At 32.5% G+C, this 21,587-nt stretch overlaps 1 protein-coding gene across 1 annotated transcript in view; it reads left to right on the plus strand.

Annotated features, from left to right (window-relative positions):
• Positions 1-565: 565 nt before the first annotated feature.
• Positions 566-21,587, plus strand: part of LOC129909015 (neprilysin-1) — a 38,480-nt gene continuing 17,458 nt past the window's right edge. Inside the window, exon 1 of the mRNA XM_055985929.1 lies at positions 566-1,141. Coding sequence (XP_055841904.1) covers positions 637-1,141 — 505 coding nt within the window. The 5' untranslated portion in view covers positions 566-636. The remainder of the gene's footprint in view (positions 1,142-21,587) is intronic.

Consider the following 21,587-nt stretch of genomic DNA (forward strand, 5'->3'; position numbering starts at 1 on the left):
TATATCGATGGGGATGTGAAAAAAACAATATTGTTTTCCTCCCATATCAGCTTATAATAGGTATTGACTTTAAAGAAAAAAAATAAGGCACTAATAAAAGACAACGTCATCGCACGTAAAATAAAAGGATAAACAAGGATATAGTGCAGCTTGCTTGTTATTTTATTCTCTGCATTTCATTCTTCTTCTTTATAGTATTTTGCTTGCTCAGTATTGTTATTGTTGTTGTTGGTGTTGTTTATAAACATGTCACTGGTTCCTTTTCCTGCTAGAAAAGAAGAAGAATGTAATTATTATTCTTTGAACGAAGGAATCACGTTTCAACTCATTAAAGTGGACACTCTTAATTAACATTGCAGTGTAGTATAGTGTGTCCCTCTCTGCTGTCCATTAATTTAGCAAAGTGCATTAATTCCTGGTGCTGGCCATCAAACACAATACCATACAAAAAACAACACCAACAAAACTTATATACAAACAAACTTGAGAAAAAACAATGAATTATGCCTGTGTATAGGTATAGGACAAGTATGTGGATATAACAAAATGAAGAACTAAAACTTGACAGCTAATGCTAAGCAAAGAAAAACACACAACAAACTTCAAGCTAATAAAAACAAATCTGATAAAATAAAAATGCCGGAAAAGACACTAAATAACGGCTATCTAAGGACGCCACACTCTAATGAAAATGGCAACAGTAATGGCGGCGGGGGTGGTGGAGATGGTGGTGGTTTAGGGGGTGGTGTAGTTGTATGTGGATTGAATGAAGATGCGTCTACGGACGTTACAACGACATCACCACTGCTCGGTGGAGGCAATACCACAACCGGTTCAACGCAGGCAGTTAACCTTGGCAATGTGGTTGTGAATAATGGACCATTGAATAATAAAACGCCGACAATTGTACACTTTGGAGCTGGCTCAAATGTTCCAAGGACATCACTTCACAACGCATCGGGGCTCACCCAGTCGGCCCATACAAGTGATTGCTTCTTCAAGGAGTCCACTCTGCGTCGAAGGTTATTGGTGCTGGCCGTTTCGTTTATGGTCTTTGGGGCAGCGATTGGGGCATTGGCTATTTATTTTGCCGGAAGTTATCGATGTTCGAGTGTTAGTCACAGTAGCAGTAATAGAAATGGTGAGTATTATAGAGAGGTACTCCCTCTCCTACTTGAACCTATATAAATAATATTCAAAGCTCAATGTCTTGTTGATAAAATATGCTTATCTATCATATTGGATCGATTTTGTTATTAAAAAAAAAATATAGATATTGGCTTTTGTCTATTATATTTTGCTATCTATCTGATGAATATTTAAAACGCATTTAAATTTTGCCTTTGATTAAAAGCTACTTTATCAATTTAATTATTTTTTGCAAAACATAGATTAAAAGTTAACACCCCTTTTTTCTATTTTTTGTTATCTTTTGATGAATATAAGATTGTGGTAGATATTAAAAAAGCATAAACAGTAAAGTATTAAGTTTTGTCGTGCGGTCATGCTCAACATGTCAGTTATTATTGTACGGGTGTTATTAAAGGATATTGATGTATGCAGTGAAATTAGCTGCTAACAGATCTTTATGAGTTAGCAAAAAAGTTTTGTTTCGAATATCAAATTAAAACCAAAACAATTTAATTTTGGTTTAGTTTCTCTCGGAAAATAACCATAATGCACGAAGACCGAAAAAAAGACTGACGAACGCGGTCATCATTACCATGATTTATTTCAATCGGTCACCTCTCAAGCAAAACAAATCTTTGCTAGCTTTTAGGCTAAGGACCATTTTGCTTATTCTCAGCTAAAGCTTTTCTAAGGAAAGATATTACTTAGACCGAGAGCCGGGAGCAGATTTCTTGCGTGAGAGGTAACCGATTCATATGAATGTCAGAGGTAGCGTGGGTCATGGTGATGACGAATACCTTAGTCTGCCTTCATTTATTTGAGGCGTTGTCGAGAAAAAGCGCATCAAAAGTACCATTTTTCTGAAAATCGATTTAGTGAGGGTAACCACTTAAAATTTATAGATAACCAACGCCACATACTCACTGATAACAAATATACCAATGGCAGACATTTTGAGTGCGGCCAAACCCCCGGCAGACGCTCCCGAAAATGCAGTTTTTCTGAAAATTTATTTATTTTACTTTTTCACATAACTCGCGTATTATTGGACCTAGCAGAAAAAATTGTGTAGCAATCTTAAAGATAATTGAATTTCCTACAGAATATGTTAAATAAATTTTTTCGATTAAACCTTCGGTTTAAGAGTTAGGGTGGTTTTTTTGAAGCAAGTCAAAGGGTGATTTTCTTATTTTCGTCATATCTCTTTTATTTGAGCTTTTTTAAAAATTAATTTGAAGTAAAAGTTGTAGATCTTTTTATTACCTTCATTTTTACATTAACGGTTTTTCGATTTGACAGACCGTTTTCGATCTGTAGGAAAAAAACTTCAAAAAGTTTGCAATTTTTTATATAGGAAAAAGGTTCTACATAGTACAGGGTAATTTGCAATAGATGTAACAAAAAACCTAGGCGTGTAGGTTGCATTCAGGCAAGAAAAAAAACGTTTAGTTTTTTTTGGGGATTGGCAAAAAGATTGCAATTTTTTATATAGGAAAAAGCTATATAAAAAAAAACTGTCAAAAGCAGAAATTTGTCAAATCAAATGTTTTTAAATTTGAAGATTTGAAGGAAGGAAAAACAATACAAAAAACATAAGAGCTATGGCCCGTAAGTATTTTAAGAAAAAAAATTGTAAGAAAGCGCACAGACGAGATAAACAATATACCATCAGTGGTAACCAAAAACTGTTACAATTGCAATCATTAGTTTTACCTCGTGATTCTTTTAAAGTGGAGATGATTATCTATATGTGCTTCTTCTGCGCTCGGCGAAGGACATGAGAAAAATCTTAAATGAAGTGTTGTCTATTAAACACTCATACGTCATACGTCATACCCATAGAAAAAATTTGTGGCGAGCCGTATATAGTCATTTTAAATTGTAATTTATTTATGGAATAAATACCTATGTCCCTACAAAAATATTCTATTCTGGACTATTATACATACATACATAATTTTTTTTTTTGTTTTAATGATTTCTTAGCTTATTATACACGAACAATTTTTTTTTAAATAAAACAATAATGAAATAATAACTGAAATGACATTTGACGTTAATGGGGAGTGAATAAATAGAAATCCTTTTTTAAACCACCATTTGCTCTAAAAATCCCTCTTAAAATGTCGAATTTGGCTTTTTAACTAAAAGGACTTTTAAATTTAATGCTCAATTAGTTAATGATGTCAAACTTCAAAAAAATCCTTAACAGAGACTGAATTAAACGAATTTTGTTTTTAATTTTAAAATTCCTTTTTTTAATGGCGATTTAAGTTTAATGGAGAGTCAATAAATTGGGCCTTAGACTAACTATTTAAATTGACATTAGTTAGTCTTCACATAGTCGAACTGATGATTGAAAAATCATCTCCAAGTCAATATTGTTTTTTTTTTTTTATAATTATTAATTATAGTTTTTAAATATTAGGTACCCTTAAATTCTAGTATATATGTGCACATTATTATGAGTAAAAATCATTTGATAAAGAGCCTTGTACGTACATGGAAGCCAATCTGATAAGAATTTAATAAGCTAACCGATGGAAGGGTTAGCTTTGTTTAACAACAAACAAACCAAAAGATTATTTTTCGGATACGATAAGTAAGTTATGTTTCTTTTGTTTATTTGAACTCACAAAATGAAAACATTTTGCAAACTATTTGTATTGGTTACAAAGTTTTTCTATTTTCTGAGAAATATGTTTTCAACCAAACTGAATCCCTAAATATTCGTAAGTAAAATATATACACTTAGGAGCTAAAAATGGAATCAAACTTTGCGTTCTGTAAAAACTATAATTGATCGTGAAGTAATTGACATATACAGAAATGTTAATGGTACCATTGAAAAGCTTGAAACGAAAGCTATAAGTCAATGCTAAGAACTTAAAAACCCGTTAGTTGGTTCTATCCAACCAACAAAAATGAAGTATGTAAGGAAAAGAAAAACTGAAATTAAAACACAAATTATGTGGAAAACTTAACATTAAAAAAAAATGAAGTAGGTACAATTCATTGACAGATAGCGCTAACACTATGCATTTTTATGTTTTGCCAACAATTCAAAGTAAAAACTACAAGCTTTAAAATGAGACTATGAGACTTTGAATGAAAATATTTTATCCATTTTATTTTTAATAGATATAATAAAATTCAACTGATTCCGTTTTTTCGCTCCTAAGTGTAGTTTAAAATACTAAAAATACACTTAAAATAATTTAGTTAACTTATATCAAAGGGCTAGGCCAAAAAGTGTCGAGCGCGTTTTTTGGCAAATCTATCCGCAGGAGGATTTCCCCGATATCAACACTGAAGAAAAATATACAGGGTGTCCCACAGTCACCACCTCAAATGAAAACCATGGATTCCTGAGGTCATTTTAAGTAATATTTTGATTTGGTAGACATATATTTTTGTTTAATTAGTGCTGTACGGTAGTTCTGGTAAATGGCAATGTGGTTACGTGGATAGATCAATGATTTAAAAAAAATTACTCATACACCACAGTGCCCCATCAATAAATTTGTATTTGAATCTATGGTACAAACATTTTCAATTTTTATCTATGCTAATTTAATAAATCTCGCAATGAAAAACATACTCTTCCTTGATTGATTTCATGAGTGTTAAAGAGATGAATAACAACAAAATTCCATAAACATTTTCTTGGTGTTAAGTTTACTATACATGTTATGTTGATTTACCATAGTTATTAAATTTCACTAGAAAAAGAAACCACATTGGTAAAGTCAAGATGATAACTTTGACCAAAAACTTTCAAATTTCATAGCTCATATTACTGTTATCCAATAAATATATGTTTCTGATAAGAACTCACTTAAGATATTTACAATATATTTCAGATCAAAATCGAAATGTAGCATTTTTTCTTCCTAATCATGCCTCGAGCAGTCAATTTACTCGCTAGCTGAATATTGAACGCATCGAGAATATTTCATCAAACAAAAAAAAATATGGAAATCATATATCTACTATCTATACTCGTATTCCTTCACCGTCGTCCTTTCTATAGCCTCAAGTTACATACAATATGATGGCACTATGACAGTAAAACAATTTGCATATCGCAAATTTCATTTCTAAGATACTCCCAATAGCTTTAAATATAGTCGTACTTATATATATTTTTTTCATTCTAAAAACTCTTATACTCTATACTCTTTTGCATCTCCTTGTTTACATATATAGGTAGGTGAAAAGATACATCAAGTAAAGTATAGATTGTATATCGTGTCTGTTCTCTTTTAAAAAGTAACTAATATCTATCAATATGTCTAGCATAACTTTGATGATGCAAAACTTGACGATACTATGTAGTTTGTAGAATGAAAGATATGAAATAATTAAGTTACACCACTCCAGCGGAGAATGACATGTGTTCCGATCTGTCAATATAATCAATTTATGGTTGGTTCATGAGAAGGAGTAGATACTTGATTGCGAATCGGGGATGGATTGAGGTGAGGTAATTAAAGGGCCCTAAAGAGAAATTAAAAGTGGGGCCCGCCTTAAGGACGGTGAATACTTAACTTTAGGATTATTCTACGCAGTTTGACCACTAATATGCAAACAAATAAATTACGAAATTAAATAATGGGATTTAAATACTTTTTTACTTTTTACTTTAATAATTTTATATAAGTTTAATTTTTTGTATACATATCTAAAAACTAAAAAAAAAGAGGAATTTTTGAGTAAAAGATTGCAAAAATGAACACTCTATAAAAGTTTTCACGGCAAGCATTATTTTAAAAACCTTAGAATAAACTGTATTGCCGGTGGACACTCATTTTTATCCTAAATTTAAAAAAATTACTAAAAAAAATCTGGAGTCAATTATTCTAATATTACTGAGATTCTGACCATAACTAATTTTGTATAGTATAGATAGGTATAGAGTTTAAATATTTGAAATTAAAAGTTATTGATTTTTTATTTAATGTTTATAAATTGTATGAATATTTTTTCATACATTGTCATACGCGTTTCAAAAATATGTCACGCTCGTTACAATTTTTAATTGTTATAAATCCACAGTCTTGATAAATTTCGTTGCAATAAATGCCTTATGGAATACGATATTCAAGAATTTTCAATCAAAAATCTACAATATGGCTTCTTATGTCACTGGAAGCAGACTGAATCGATTGTCTTACGTCACACCCGTTACATCGAATCTTAAGAGCTTGTAACGTTGAAAGACAAATTAACAAAATGTAATTTTAAGCATGCATTAACAACTAAGTACATTTGGTGATGCTATATATTAAATATGACGTTACTGTGTCACACCCGTTACAATGGAAATACCCTTTAAATTTTGAACATATGTACGTTAATGTCAATTTTGATACTCATTTTAATTCAACGTTGGTTTGCATGGTGTTGTATCTTTTAGCTCTAGAAATTAGTTTTTAGCAGTAATAAAAGGAGTAATAGTAATAAATATTAACAAAGCAAAATTTAATATACACAAGTAATTGAATTGTTATTAACATTTACTTTTGACATTTCGTTTAAAATACCAGAATCCATTGTATGGTTGCTTTTTATTTTAACGATAACTTCGGCCAAATTTTTTGTTCGGTTTTGACATAAGCTTAAGGTAAAGTCTATTATAGTTTGCCTTTAACAACTCCTGTAAAAACTTTATTTTAACGGACGTAGCGTGATATTTTCCCCTTTTAAGAAGCTACTTAATTTATTTTGTCGATAAATCCAGCACTGACTTATCGGTGTACCGATACCGACCGACATAACATTTATGCAAATGCATAGCACGAATTAGATAGGTTTTCGTACAAAACGTAAAAAGCACACTTCGAAGTGAATGGAGTATATTTGTAGGTCGGTACAAATATGTGGTATCAGAATGAACCACCCCAGATGTAGGCGTGCTTGTGAATATGTCATTAGCATGTGACAGAAGTGTAAACATAAATCATGTTAAAACACTGACTGGCAAAGGTAGCAACCTACCTCTGTCTACCGACAAAAAGAAAAAATAAAAAAAAAAAAAAAAACAAATCAAAATTAAACAAGCGGTTTTGTTTATCACACCGCACGCCTGCTGCTGTCAAATTATTTTTCGGTGGGCTTTTTTTGATTAGTAAATGATGTAGGAAGGAATGTGTCGTCTACGAAGCACGAGCCATTAAATCATCTACTTACCGACTTACAAAGTGTAAGTACAGGGGGACACCACCACACCACATTGGTTGCTTGGTACACTTCATGTTATTTGCATTTATTAAGTCAACATTTAAATTGGCAATTAATTTCAATAAACAAATAGCAAGAGACACAATCACAATTCAATGTTTGGTGTGATTCGTTGAATCACGAAACCTTAATCATGGGAAATTATTTGCGGTTAACACGCACCAAGAGTATATGGTTTATATATGCATGTGGCGAAGCGTTGATCCTTGCACCACGAAATGACAGATTAATTTGAAAATCAACTCGATTTGAACTGTTTGTGTGGTCAATTGGAAAATAATAATTTGTTTAATATTTCTGACCTGTTTACTTTTGTGTTACCTGAATTTAATTTGAATTGTAATCAAAGTTGTAAGATTAAGAGCTTATTTCGGAGTATGTGATTTTTTTTTTTTCAAATAAGCTACTGAAATCTGAAAACTTGTATTTGTTGATTTTTTATGTTTTAAATGAAAATAAACTCCCAAATAAATTATACAACGAGGCAGACGAGGTGAAGAAATACGGGTAGATGTGTATCTGGATGCATTCCTTTTATTCGCTAACTGAATATTGCGAGTAAAATGACTGCTCGAGTAATGATTAAGAAAAAGAATTTAAAAAAAAAAATGATTAATGGGACACTGTGGCGTATGAGTACTTTTTTTTAAATAATTTAAATCAATAAGTTAGGTATACGCTTAATATCGAATTTATGGTTATAAATTTAAGATTTCTAAGATGTTAAGAAGCTCGAAAACATTTCCATATACCGAAATGTGAATTTGAATCTCATAACAACTCAAATAAGTGAATCTTCATGTGCCAAAACCAAAATGTCAGTTTTCGCAAGGAAAAAGAAACCAAATTCATTTGAGAAAAACTTGTAACTCTTAAAGTAGAACATTTTATTGGACACTCTATTAGGCCTTCTTCAAACTTCATTACTAATCCCGACAAATTTGTAACATTTGTTAAGCTACTTTAAAGCAATATCTTCAAAAAATTTCAGCTACTTAGCATCAGTAGTTCCTGAGATATGTATATATTAGACTGCGCCAAAAAAATAAAATATTTTTTTTTTGAAAGTTACTTCGAAAATCTTGTTCAGGATGATGAAAAAAAAATTTGGTGAAAATTTGAGCCGTTAAAAATAATTTTAAGAGGTCTATCATCGGTGTTTTTTATTTTTATACATGATATGATGTGTTACAACAGAACTGCTAGACGACCAAAGTAAAAAAAATTTCTGTTCATTTTTCTTATATAAAATTAAATTTCCTACAAAAAAGATCTGATTGAAAATTTTCGTCAGACGAGCCGTATGCAATTAAGCTTTTTAAATCGAAGTGTTTTTTCAATTTGACTGTTTCACTTTGGAATTTTGTGATGAGCAAATAAGTGAATAGAAAAATAAAACCACGACAGATTCTTATAGGAAATTTAATTCTCTACAAAAAAGGTCTTCTAGTAATTTTCCCTAAATTGAGTTCTGAAGAAGTTATTCACGATTTAAAAATTGATTTTTTAATTTTTTTCTCGATTTAAATCGTGAATAACTTCTTCAGAACTCAATTAGGGAAAATTACTATGAGACCTTTTTTGTAGAGAATTAAATTTCCTATAAGAATCTGTCGTGGTTTTATTTTTCTATTCACTTATTTGCTCATCACAAAATTCCAAAGTGAAACAGTCAAATTGAAAAAACACTTCGATTTAAAAAGCTTAATTACTCGCATACGAAAATTTTCAATCAGATCTTTTTTGTAGGAAATTTAATTTTATATAAGAAAAAATGAACAGAAATTTTTTTTTACTTTGATCGTCTAGCAGTTCTATTGTAACACATCATATCATGTATAAAAATAAAAAACACCGATGATAGACCTCTTAAAATTATTTTTAACGGCTCAAATTTTCACCAAATTTTTTTTTCATCATCCTGAACAAGATTTTCGAAGTAACTTTAAAAAAAAAAATATTTTATTTTTTTGGCCCAGTCCAGTATATATGGCTTCAAAAATCACAAAAACCGTAACTTACTGACTGACAAACTCACTGACAAATCCTCTAGTAGAATGGTTGGATTTGTAGAAGTTACAAGGGTTAAACCTTAAACCTTAATATTCAATCGCCAGGGGGTGTGATATCCACCTATTTTCACGGAATTATTATGAAATGAAATATTATAGAACTTTTCTGAATAACGTCGAATCTTGAAGCTTGGTGGAGCTGGTATCTTATGCAAAGAAAACATTTTTAAAATAAAGATTTTCTACATTTGATGGTCCCTACATTTGATGTATATGATTTTATAAAAAAGAAGCTGGAATAAGTAAAGATTTAAATTCTAAAGTAATGCAATGCAAAAAGAAGTGAAATCATAACAAAAACAGAACTGTTAAGAAAAGAGCCAAGTTTTCCAATTTTTAAATTATACTGGCACAAAAAGCATTGAGAAATAAAAGTGTATCAAGTTCTAATGTTGATTGTTTATTTGACAAGTTTTCAAACAACTTTAAAAATTTGTAGGTAATAAAAGAAAAATTGTTAAATCAATCAAAATTTAATTGATACAAAATTTAAAATGTAATATTAAAACTTGGGACCATTTTATACCTCAATGCTTTTTGTACCAGTACGGTTATGTTTTTGTTGTGAATATTTTGTTTGTTTTTTGTAAATTTTTTTTTGGTTTATAAAATGATGTTTTCAAATCTATAATGGTCGCAAGATTTGATAGTGTAAAAATAACCGAGTTTAATTGTTGGCTTATGTCCCACATTTTATTTAAAAAACTTGAAACGAATAAATCCTACCAATCTCCTACCAACCAAAATTTTTAATTTTTGTTTAACAAAGTAGATTGCAAATTTTTTTTACCTTGAAGTTGTTATAACTAGAGATTAAAATGCAAACACTCTATAGTTTGGTATGTTTTGAAATGATTTTTGCAGCAACTGCTCTTTCTTAGAACCGTGGAATTCCATTAATTTTGTATTAACATACTTACTATTCAGGTTTTCTTGCTAATCACTTCAAACTCACCAAAATGATGGCCAAGAATTTTTCTTCTCGACGACCTGGGTTTACACAACTGACAGTCTTTATTATCTCTTCTCCTATACATCAAATAAGAAACTTAAGTGAAGAATAAATATAGAGGGAAATTTATAAGTTGGTATTATAACCAACCTCAAATGCAAGCAGTCCTCAAATTAACTCCTGTAAGTTTATGCTGTCAAGGGTTATGTTCCTCTTTGAAAGCTAAATTTTTCAAAAACAGAACAAAAAGTAGCAAACGGTCATTATTGTCTCAATATATATCTATAAATTCCTTTTTATTTTTCGATGTTGTTTTACAATTATTTAAGGACTCTCCAACTCAAAGTTGAACATTTTTAATTTTTGTGTATACAAAATACAATTGCTTTTCAAACAATTCAACTTCAATTTTATTAAAAACTGATTAAGTTATAAGAACTAAGAAATTAAATAAACTCTTTTCACAAGAATTTATTGATTTTTTAAATGACCGATTAAAGCATAGCCTCAACAAGAGGGGGCCACAGTTGCCAAGGACTCACCACTTAACTCGCATATTGTTAATAATACCACGCTGGTGATATAAAAACAACATCCCTTTAAAATAAAGCCAATATTCCTAATATTACCGCACACACATGTTTTCGTATACGAGTATTGAAGAAGTATTTTTTTTTTTTTTTCATAAAAGGAACCTCTATGGAATATGGCCTATAGATAGAAAGATATTTTATTGGATACTTAAAATTTCATTGATAAATTCTAAAATAGATACAAAAAAAAAAAAAAAAATAAAAATATTGGAGTTCTTGCCGCCATCAACATCAAGACCAACCACGAACCGAACCACCACCAGCCACCCATTGGTCGCGCTTTTCCTCTGGCCTTTCTTCCCTACAGTTGGTGATGGTTCTCAGATATTTATAACTTAATGTAACATATTTGCAAGCATGTAAATTGGAAATGCTCCTGCTGGTATATATGGTTCCTGTTGCCCCTTACACGAGCAGTCAGTAACTCGACTTGTCGACTCAACTCAAGTGTCTCTCTCTTGAGGCACCCTATAAATAAGTAATATGGCACGCAGATCCCTAAGGAAGGTGTACGTATACAAGCAGCCAGAGAGCGGCTTTCGCTTCGCGTCAACGTCACATTGATATACTCGTACTCCTAATATATCTTTTGCGTCCTTTTAGTGGGAAAAAGGAAACTTATTTCAGTTGAATGAATGAGAGTGTAAAACCTTTGACTTCGCATCATAACTTTTATATCCCATAAGCTGGCTGTTGGGGTTACAACTAAAGTGGCACCGTTTATTGACTAACGTATAGGTACTCTCTACATACAGCTCTATGTATATTCAAATTTCTGTGCCTCATCAATGATTCAGCATTCTTCATTTTGAAGAGTCCTTTCGAGTATCTATTAACAATTGGACTGCAGTTACAGCTAATAGGCAAAAGGTAAACATTTGATTTTCCAACAAAAAAACCCTTCAGGTTAAGGTATAGAAAACGAACAAAATAATTTCTTTTTTTTTTTTTTTCTTATTTTGTTTATTTGTCTGGGGTTGAAGAAGATGGGAGGTCTAAACAAGATTGCCAACTGTGGTAAATTTTATAAACACATTTATAAACGATGTTACTTATAGAAATTTATTTGCCTTTGGTTGGTAAACAAAAATCGAAGCGAATCCTTCACATTTTTATTTAATTAGTTTACGGTCTCAATTTGATTTATTAGAGTTAAAATAAGATAATATTACAAGATTAGTTGGAATTCTGTTTAACTTTCGAATTTAAAGTTTTAGTTTTGCCTGATGGTGATTTGATCTTTTAAAGACCAGAAGGTCGTTATAGTAGTGGCTGGAGATATTATTTTGTAAATTGGTAATACAGTCTAAGTAAATAAGATAGACACTCTCTATCTTTAAGAATTGAAAAATAATTCCTGAATCGAACTTGCACTTCACTTTTTTTTAATGTTGTAAAACAGAATACTTTATTAACAATAGAATTTTGAAAAACTGAATTTAATTAATCCTTATAAATCCTTTATAAGAATATAATGTAAGTATTTTAGCCCATCGGATAATGGGTCTTAAGTTAATTTTCATAAACTATTTCGTTTATTTCTAAGTGCTTTGAGCTCTTTCGTTTATCATTAGTGCTTTGAAATTTTTAAAGCTGTTTTGACCAGTGGCGTATCCAGAAAAAAATTTGGATGGGACAGCAAAATTTTTTCACAAAATTCAGAGGGTAAATGTACGAAAAATGTTTCTTTTTTTTTATTCGGTACTGAAAGTGGTATAGTAGCATTTTACTGCTCTCTACAGCTACGTACTACTGTCTCCTCCTTTCACATTCAAAGAAGGTAGCGTTTTTTCAAAGATCTTGTGCCCTAAACATTTTACACAAACAGCAAGGAGTTGAGCCATCCTTAAAAAAACACTTTAATTCGTTCGAACTCTGTCATGTACTGAATTCAGTACGTTTACAGATTTATTCCTAACACGTCTAGTTAGAGCTATACTCATCACTTTTTTCGATCTAAACGCCCATGATCCGCAATTCGACCGAAAGTGAATTTAAATCACTTTTCAATTTTACGTGAAATAAAATATCACACTCTTCATTTCGATGGATTTCGAAATTGGTTCGAACTGTAAACCCTGAAGGATAAACCATTTTTTTTTTTTTTTTTTTTTCTAAAGTTAAATAACTGCTGCTTTGAACATGGGTGCAATTTTATTGTCAATTTTAATGCAGAATTTAAAAGAAAAAATAAGAAGACACATGGGATATATTATTGCAAATTTTAAAAGAAAAATTAATTAGGTAACTCACAGAAACAAAGTGAATTGAATTCGATCAGAAAATCTAAATGAGTGAAAAAATGCCTTATTTCATTTTGAAGGTGCAAAAAGTTAAATGCGGAAACTTAGAGTCTCAAAAACAAATTTTCAATGAAATTCTTTTTGATGTTTAATCCGAATTATGTATATATTTTTTCGTAATATGTTGCTTTTTTAATCCAAATCAGAAGAGCAAACTAAAATTTGCTTAATAAAACCATTAGTTATGTTGACCACTAAGATTTGAGATATAAAAAATTTCTATTTCCAAAATATTTGAAAAAATATTATTTTTGAAAAAAAAAAGTAAACGGCGTTTAGAGATTGCAAAAGAAGTTCTGCAAAATCTAACGGTGATGTAATTCTACGTCAAAATACTAAAACAATTATCTAAAGAATTCCGAATTGGACTTAAATCCGAAACAAATTTACCCCAACCCTCAACGTCAGCTAAAGCTATTTCTCAAACAAACACAAACAGCCGTTTCAGATTTTTTTAAATGACAACGAAATAAAGAAAAACTAAATTCAAATTTTTTCTTAAAAATTAAAAAAAATGGTAGGCCATTTAAAAGAAAATTTATATCCAAACATAAAAACATAATTTTCAACAAATTGAATTAAAAAAAATTAAATATTATTTTAAAAATCAAAAATAAAAGAATGTTTGGAAATTTTTTTCTTAATTTCAACATTAAGGTTACTAAAATGCTTTTTTACAAAGGTTAAGGTCCATTTTCTTCACTCGGAGTTGAACAAAACTTGAGAATTTTTATATTAAAAATTGAGAATTTTTATATTAAAAATTCTCAAGTTATGTTCAACTCCGAGTGAAGAAAATGGACCTAAGTCGTTTACAAGAAAATCAGAAATCGAAAGTCGCAATCACCAATCACGATAGAGGCAGGTTTGCGTTCTCTCGAGTTCGATTTTTTCACTAATCCTTAACTTGCTTTAGGTATACAAAATACCAATATCGCAAGTTTACTCTAGCATAAAGTTAAATCTTTGGAGTTTTTTTTTTAAATTCTGAAATTTTTTTCGTAAAGAGAAAAATCCATAAGAAACAAAAAAGAGATAAATTTTGCTTGAATACTGGATTTTCATTAAATTTGGTCTCTTGAAAACAGTACAAAACACATTTTACAATGCAAAAACAGGTGATACTTTCATACAGTGTGTTCTGAAATGTGCTGCACAAACATATAAAAAAACCAAACATTAACCAATGCACCCTAAATTATTCTATGTTTCATTTTCATCTATGTTAAATTCTTTTATGTTCTCTTATCTTAACGGCCAATGCAGATTTGTTCTATTTCTTGCTTATCAACTAATACTAATGCATACTTAAAAACTACAGCTAATGCTAAATTTGGCAAAGCTAACTCACTCTCTTGCTGTTTGACCATCACCGTGTTCACATCAAAAATTGTTTAGCTCCGCGATAAAATTTATCTAAATTCTGGCCTTGAACTTTTGTTAATTTATTTTGATTAATTACATTAAATCATTCATTATTAAAAAAAAACTATTTGCTTTATTTCTTATTTATATACATTTTTTGGTCCTTCGTTGTCGGATTATTAAAACAATTTTTTAATTTTTTGGACATTGTGAAACGCAATCGTGGTAAGACATTTAATTGAAAAACAGTTAACAAGCTGCACTTGTAATTGCATATGGCAATTAAAAGTGACATATGGATGAAATATGATTTTTTTAAAATGTGCATGCTAAAATAGAATAGAATAAGTGTGTTATACATATACATATGATTTATTAAAATTGATATATGATTTATTAAAATTCTATTAAACAAATGAGTGATATTGAATACAAAGACCAGAAACAGTTTTGAACATTTTATTCGAATTTTTGGCATCATAAATTATAATTTAGCAATTATGAATGCAATTAAAATTAAACGGGGTCATGCCAAAGGCACTTTGACTCGTGCGGCGGGGTATGCAGATTCTTTACCAGAAGACGTCACGTTATCAGAGCTTGAGATTCGTTTAGAAAGACTTTACCAAGCGTGGTTAGATTTCTTGTCTCTAAATCATGAACTATGCGATTTTTGTGATGAGGAAAATTTTGTTGATCCGAGTCCTGAGTTCGGAGATTACGAAGAAAAATATTTAAAAGCCCATTCGGTTTTTACAAATAGGGTTCGTGAATTAAATTCTCAGAACGTTAGCGCTGACGACTCAATAATAGAAAAATTAGCAGATCAACAGACTTCCTTTTTAAAAACTTTAAACTCCGCAACACAAAAATCATCGGTTAAGTTACCAACTGCTAATATTCCCATTTTTGATGGCAAATATGAAGATTGGTCCGAGTTTAAGGATCTTTTTCAAAGTTCGGTTGACCGGAATACAAACTTGAGCGGTTCGCAAAAGTTTCAATACCTCAAATCGTTTCTGCGAGGTAATGCTGCGGGCTTACTAAAACATATGCGATGTTCGGAAGATAATTATATTGAGGCTTGGGACAGGTTAGAGGCAAGATATGAAAAAAAGAATCTTATTGTGCAGGCTTTTGTTGAATCTTTTCTTTCGTTACCTTCGTCCAACTCCGAAAATATTCAGTTACTCCGTAAGATCACAGATGGGGCCGACGAAGTTATTCGTGGATTAAACGCATTGCAGTGTAACAATCGTGATCCTTGGCTTATATATTTGCTACTGCAAAAGGTAGATTCGGACACTAGACAAGCTTGGGCAGATAATTTAGGTGCCAAAGAAGATCCTTCGATAGACCAATTGTTAAATTTTCTGGAATCTCGGTGTAGTGTATTAGAAGCATGCAGTTCGGTTACATCAACACGAAAGAAACCCCTCGCATCAGTTCGATCACATTATGTAGAATCAACACAAACTTGCCCCAAATGCCATGGTAGTCATATCTTGCCACAATGCACAGATTTTATTAGTCTCGATGTCGTTTCTCGTCGTGAATTTGTCAAAAAACATTCGGTTTGTTTTAACTGCCTTCGTCAAGGTCATGGTTCCTATAAATGTCGGTCAAACTTTCGGTGTAAGACGTGCAAAGCTCGTCACCATTCACTTGTTCATCCTACACAAAATCCAGCAATTGAAGCTTCTTCTTCGAATAGTATTCAACCCAACAATACAACAACGCCCACAAATCCTACGATTGTTTCTAATCATTCGCTTGAATCTTCTTGTTCGTCTCAAACAATTCTTCCTACAGCAATTGTTAAGATTCAAGATAACCAGGGATCTTTTCAAAACATACGCGTGTTGCTCGATACAGGTTCTCAGGTTTCGTTTATAACCGAACGTGCAGTTCAATGCCTGGGCCTTAAACGCAAACGATCTCGTATCCCAATAACAGGAATTGCATCAACTTCAGCTGGTGTAACTAATGGATTAGTTACCACCAACCTTCGCTCTCGTTTTAACTCTAGTTTCGTTGAAGTTGATTGTTTCGTAATTTCAAAACTTACTTCGGTATTGCCCTCGTTTTCAATCGGTAACATAGATTCAAGTCTTTTGCTACTCGATCTTGCAGATCCAACTTTTAATGAGCCTGGCGAAATAGATATTTTGATAGGTGCAGATAAGGTGTTTAGTATCATAACTGGCCCAGCAACTCGAGCAGATCATCAATCACCGGAAAGGATTCCCACAATATTTGGCTGGGTTGTTGTTGGTCAATTTAACCAAAAACCTTCTGGGGTTGTTAATTTCTGCACAAAATTAGACTTTAGTCAATGTTTCGACCTTGAGAGGTTTTGGAGGTTAGAGGAAGTGTCATATGTTCCTGTCCTTTCTTTGGAAGAGCAACAAGCTGAAGATAGTTTTACTAACACTCACTTTCGCCATTCAGATGGAAAATTTGTGGTAGAATTACCTTTCAAGTCAAATCAAAGGACTTATTTCGGAAATTCTCTTTCAATCGCTTTAAATCGACTACAGTCAATCGAAAGAAAATTTATTTCAAATCCTGATTTAAAAAATCAATACACAAGTTTTATGAATGAATACTTATCACTAGGACACATGGAAGAGGTACCTTCAAATGAGATCTCAATCGATAACAACAGTTGTTTCTATCTACCCCATCACGCTGTTTTTAAAAATGATAGTAGCACAACGAAAATAAGGGTAGTTTTTGACGGTTCAGCAAAATCTTATAATAGTAGCTCGTTAAACGAATGTCTTCTCGTAGGCCCCACAATTCAACGTGATATATTTTCGATATGCCTTAGATTTCGTCGGCATAAATACACAATATCGGGGGACATCGAAAAAATGTACCGTCAAATATGGGTATCACCTAAACATACCGACTTTCAAAGAATAGTTTGGCGAGAAACACCTGAAAGTCCTATAAAACATTATCGTCTTCTTACGGTCACTTATGGCACTGCTTCGGCACCTTTTCTAGCTGTTCGATCACTGAAACAAGTAGCTCTTGAATCCGCTCTTTCTCATCCTGTTGCTTCATCCGTTATCCTTAACGACTTCTATGTCGACGACGTAATGACTGGGGCAGATTCTATCGATGATGTGATTAAGCTGCAAAAGGATCTTGTAGAACTATTAAAATCTGCCGGATTTCATCTTAGAAAGTGGACAACCAACTGCTGGCCCTTGCTGCTGTCTATGCCAGAACAACAGAGGGAATTGTCTCCAGTGGAATTTGAGGAATCAAGCTCAGTAAAATTATTAGGCTTGCAATGGTGTCCATCGAGGGATTCTTTTTCCTACAAGGTTCGCTTGGATAAATGTCACACTGTCACTAAACGTCGGATACTCTCTGAATCATCTAGAATTTTTGACCCAATAGGATTTTTGGCTCCAGTGGTAGTTGGGGTTAAAATTATTATGCAGGATATCTGGAAAGAAAAGTTATCTTGGGACGAAGTAGCTCCAGAGTATCTTGCTGATCGCTGGACATTAATTCATCAAGAACTTCATCAGCTTGAAAATCTGAGTATCCCTAGGATAATGTGGTCGAACAAAACCAATTACGAATTGCATGGCTTCTGCGATGCATCATTAGACGCATATGGAGCTGTTGTTTATTGCAGAAGCGTTAACCCAGACAAAAGTGTATCAATTTCATTGGTGGCAGCTAAAACTAAAGTTGCACCTATTAAAATACTCTCGCTACCCAGACTTGAACTCTGTGGAGCTCTTCTTTTAACTCGTCTAATAAGTAAAATTCAGATTTCTTTACAGGAGAAAGAAACCAAAATATTTGCTTGGACGGATTCAGCCATAGTTCTTCATTGGCTGTCAGCACTCCCAAAAAGATGGTCGGTATTTATTGGCAATCGCACGTCGGAGATATTGTCTTTAATACCTCGTAAGATGTGGAACCACGTACGCTCGGCCAGCAACCCTGCAGATATTGCTTCTCGTGGTATTTCACCATCACATTTGTGCGCAAATGAGATGTGGTGGAAAGGACCTCATTGGCTCAGCTTGGACAGAAATCTTTGGCCTACATCAACCACCGTTTGTGAAGAGTTTTTAGAAGAAGAGTTAGAAGAGAGAATAGTACCCAAAACAAAGGTATTTGTATCTAATTTACAAACTAACAATTTTTTGGATCCTATTATTGTAGATAAATTGATTAAAAAAGTATCTAACTGGAATAAACTTATTCGCATAGTTGCATATGTGCGCCGGTTTTTATTTAACTATTATCGGGACCCTGAACATCGTAATTTTGAACCTTTGTCTACTAAAGAATTGTTACATTCTAAAATTGTTATTATCAAAAAGGTGCAGTTTTCGTTGTTTTCGTTTGAAATCGATCTTCTTAAGAATAATAAACCATTGCCTAAAAGAAATAAACTTGTATCGCTTACCCCTTTTCTTGATTCCTACGGAGTGCTTCGCGTTGGAGGTCGTATTCAGGAATCAACTCTGAGTTACGATCAAAAACACCCTATGATTTTATGTAAAACTCATCCGATATCTGAACTTATAATAACTTATAAACATAATCAATATTTACATTCCGGAGTAACATTAACTTTTTCGTTAATTAAAGCAAGTTTTCACATACTCGGCTGTAGAAATCTCATCCGTAAAATAGTACACAATTGTGTTGTTTGTTTTCGTCAACGTGTTGTAACCTCACAGCAGCTTATGGGTAATCTCCCAATTGATCGGGTAATTTATTCCCGACCTTTCAGCAAGGTTGGCTGTGATTATGCCGGTCCAATCACGTTGCGGTCAACTAGTTTACGAAATCCGAAATTTGTAAAGGCATATATAGCCTTATTTGTTTGCTTCGTTACAAAAGGAATCCACCTGGAACTAGTGGGAGACCTCTCGACAAATGCTTTTTTGTTAGCCCTAGATCGTTTCGTCGCGCGTCGCGGTAAACCAAGCGAAATTTGGAGCGATAATGGTACTAACTTTCAAGGAGCAAAACGTACTCTCGACGAAATGTATAGTCAACTTATTAGTCAACACCATAACACCATTGTAGCTGATCACCTTTCTAAAGATAATATAAGTTGGAAATTTATACCTCCTGCTGCCCCTCATTTTGGAGGGCTTTGGGAGGCAGGTGTAAAATCTGTCAAGACTCACCTCAAACGAGTTATTGGTGACAGCAAATTGACATACGAAGAGATGTACACTTTATTAACAAAAATCGAAGGTCTTCTGAATTCTCGCCCAATGTGGCATGTATCAGATACAGAACCGACTGCATTAAGTCCATCACATTTTATGATTGGGGAACAATATATCGCAGTTCCTCAATCCAATATTTCAAATAATAACATTAAAACTAATTGGTTTGCTTTACAGACTCTCCTCAAAGGCTTCTGGAAGCGATGGCATCAGGAATACCTGACATCCCTTCAGCATCGACCAAAGTGGCAACAACGGAAGATGAATCTTCAGATTAATGATGTCGTCCTTCTCAAAGAAACTAATTTGCCACCTTCAAAATGGATTATCGGTCGTATCATAGATGTCCATCCTGGGAAAGACGGTGAAGTGAGAGTTGTTACCATTCAAACGAATTTTGGAACCTACATTCGTCCTATTGCTAAAGTAGCCCCACTTCCTAGTGCTGAAAGACCGGAGTCTTCCAGGGGGGGCTGAATGTTCTGAAATGTGCTGCACAAACATATAAAAAAACCAAACATTAACCAATGCACCCTAAATTATTCTATGTTTCATTTTCATCTATGTTAAATTCTTTTATGTTCTCTTATCTTAACGGCCAATGCAGATTTGTTCTATTTCTTGCTTATCAACTAATACTAATGCATACTTAAAAACTACAGCTAATGCTAAATTTGGCAAAGCTAACTCACTCTCTTGCTGTTTGACCATCACCGTGTTCACATCAAAAATTGTTTAGCTCCGCGATAAAATTTATCTAAATTCTGGCCTTGAACTTTTGTTAATTTATTTTGATTAATTACATTAAATCATTCATTATTAAAAAAACTATTTGCTTTATTTCTTATTTATATACACAGTGCTTAATACTTTTTATAATTACTTTGGGTAACCTGTACATAAAATTGACCTTGAGGGTCCTTCACGTACTATCCAATTGTTAAAGATACACGGGCACCATTAACCCTAGACGTTCGTGCAAAATAAAAATCCCATGTTGTTTTCAAATCTCTCGAAAAACGTTGACGAAAAACGTCAATGGAACTTTGGTAGATAGCGTTGAATTTTTATATGCTAGTAAAAACTTTGTATGGCCACTGAGCCACTAACTGCGTGGCCGTACTTAAAAAAAAAACTTATTTATTCTTGACCTAGGAAGTACCATTAAGGCTAGGCGCACACATGCGATTTTCAGTCGTTGCTACTTAAAAATCGCAGTCGCAACATAAAATTACCGTGCACACACTTGCGACTAAAAAATCGCGGGACTATTTTTTATTGCAAGAAAAAACATTATGTTTGGTCGAAAAAGAGTTGACCGTTTTTCGATAAAATGCATCATCTCAAGATCAAAAGAGCCAGGAGATACTCACTGTTCAAATCTAATGGTCAAATGACCGCAAAGAAAACAATCACGAAATCCGTTCGTAATGGAATATTTCATACAAATGGTATCTACGATCGGATTTTATGATAAGGTGAATTCATGGAACAAATGTAAGCTCTGGTAAAAGTGGTAAAGTGATACAAGTCTCAAAATTTGGTAAGGGTTTGACAGCTTGTTTACCAGATTAGAAATAGAAATAGATTCTCTGCAATGTGTATGTTTGTATCTTATTTTAGGCCCTACGAGTACCATTATTTCACCAAAGCATTGTATACTCATTCTAAAGTACTGGGTAAATTTCTGAGGGTTTTCTCTTTTA

Source organism: Episyrphus balteatus, chromosome 2 (genome assembly GCF_945859705.1).
Source record: "Episyrphus balteatus chromosome 2, idEpiBalt1.1, whole genome shotgun sequence".
Taxonomy (NCBI): domain Eukaryota; kingdom Metazoa; phylum Arthropoda; class Insecta; order Diptera; family Syrphidae; genus Episyrphus; species Episyrphus balteatus.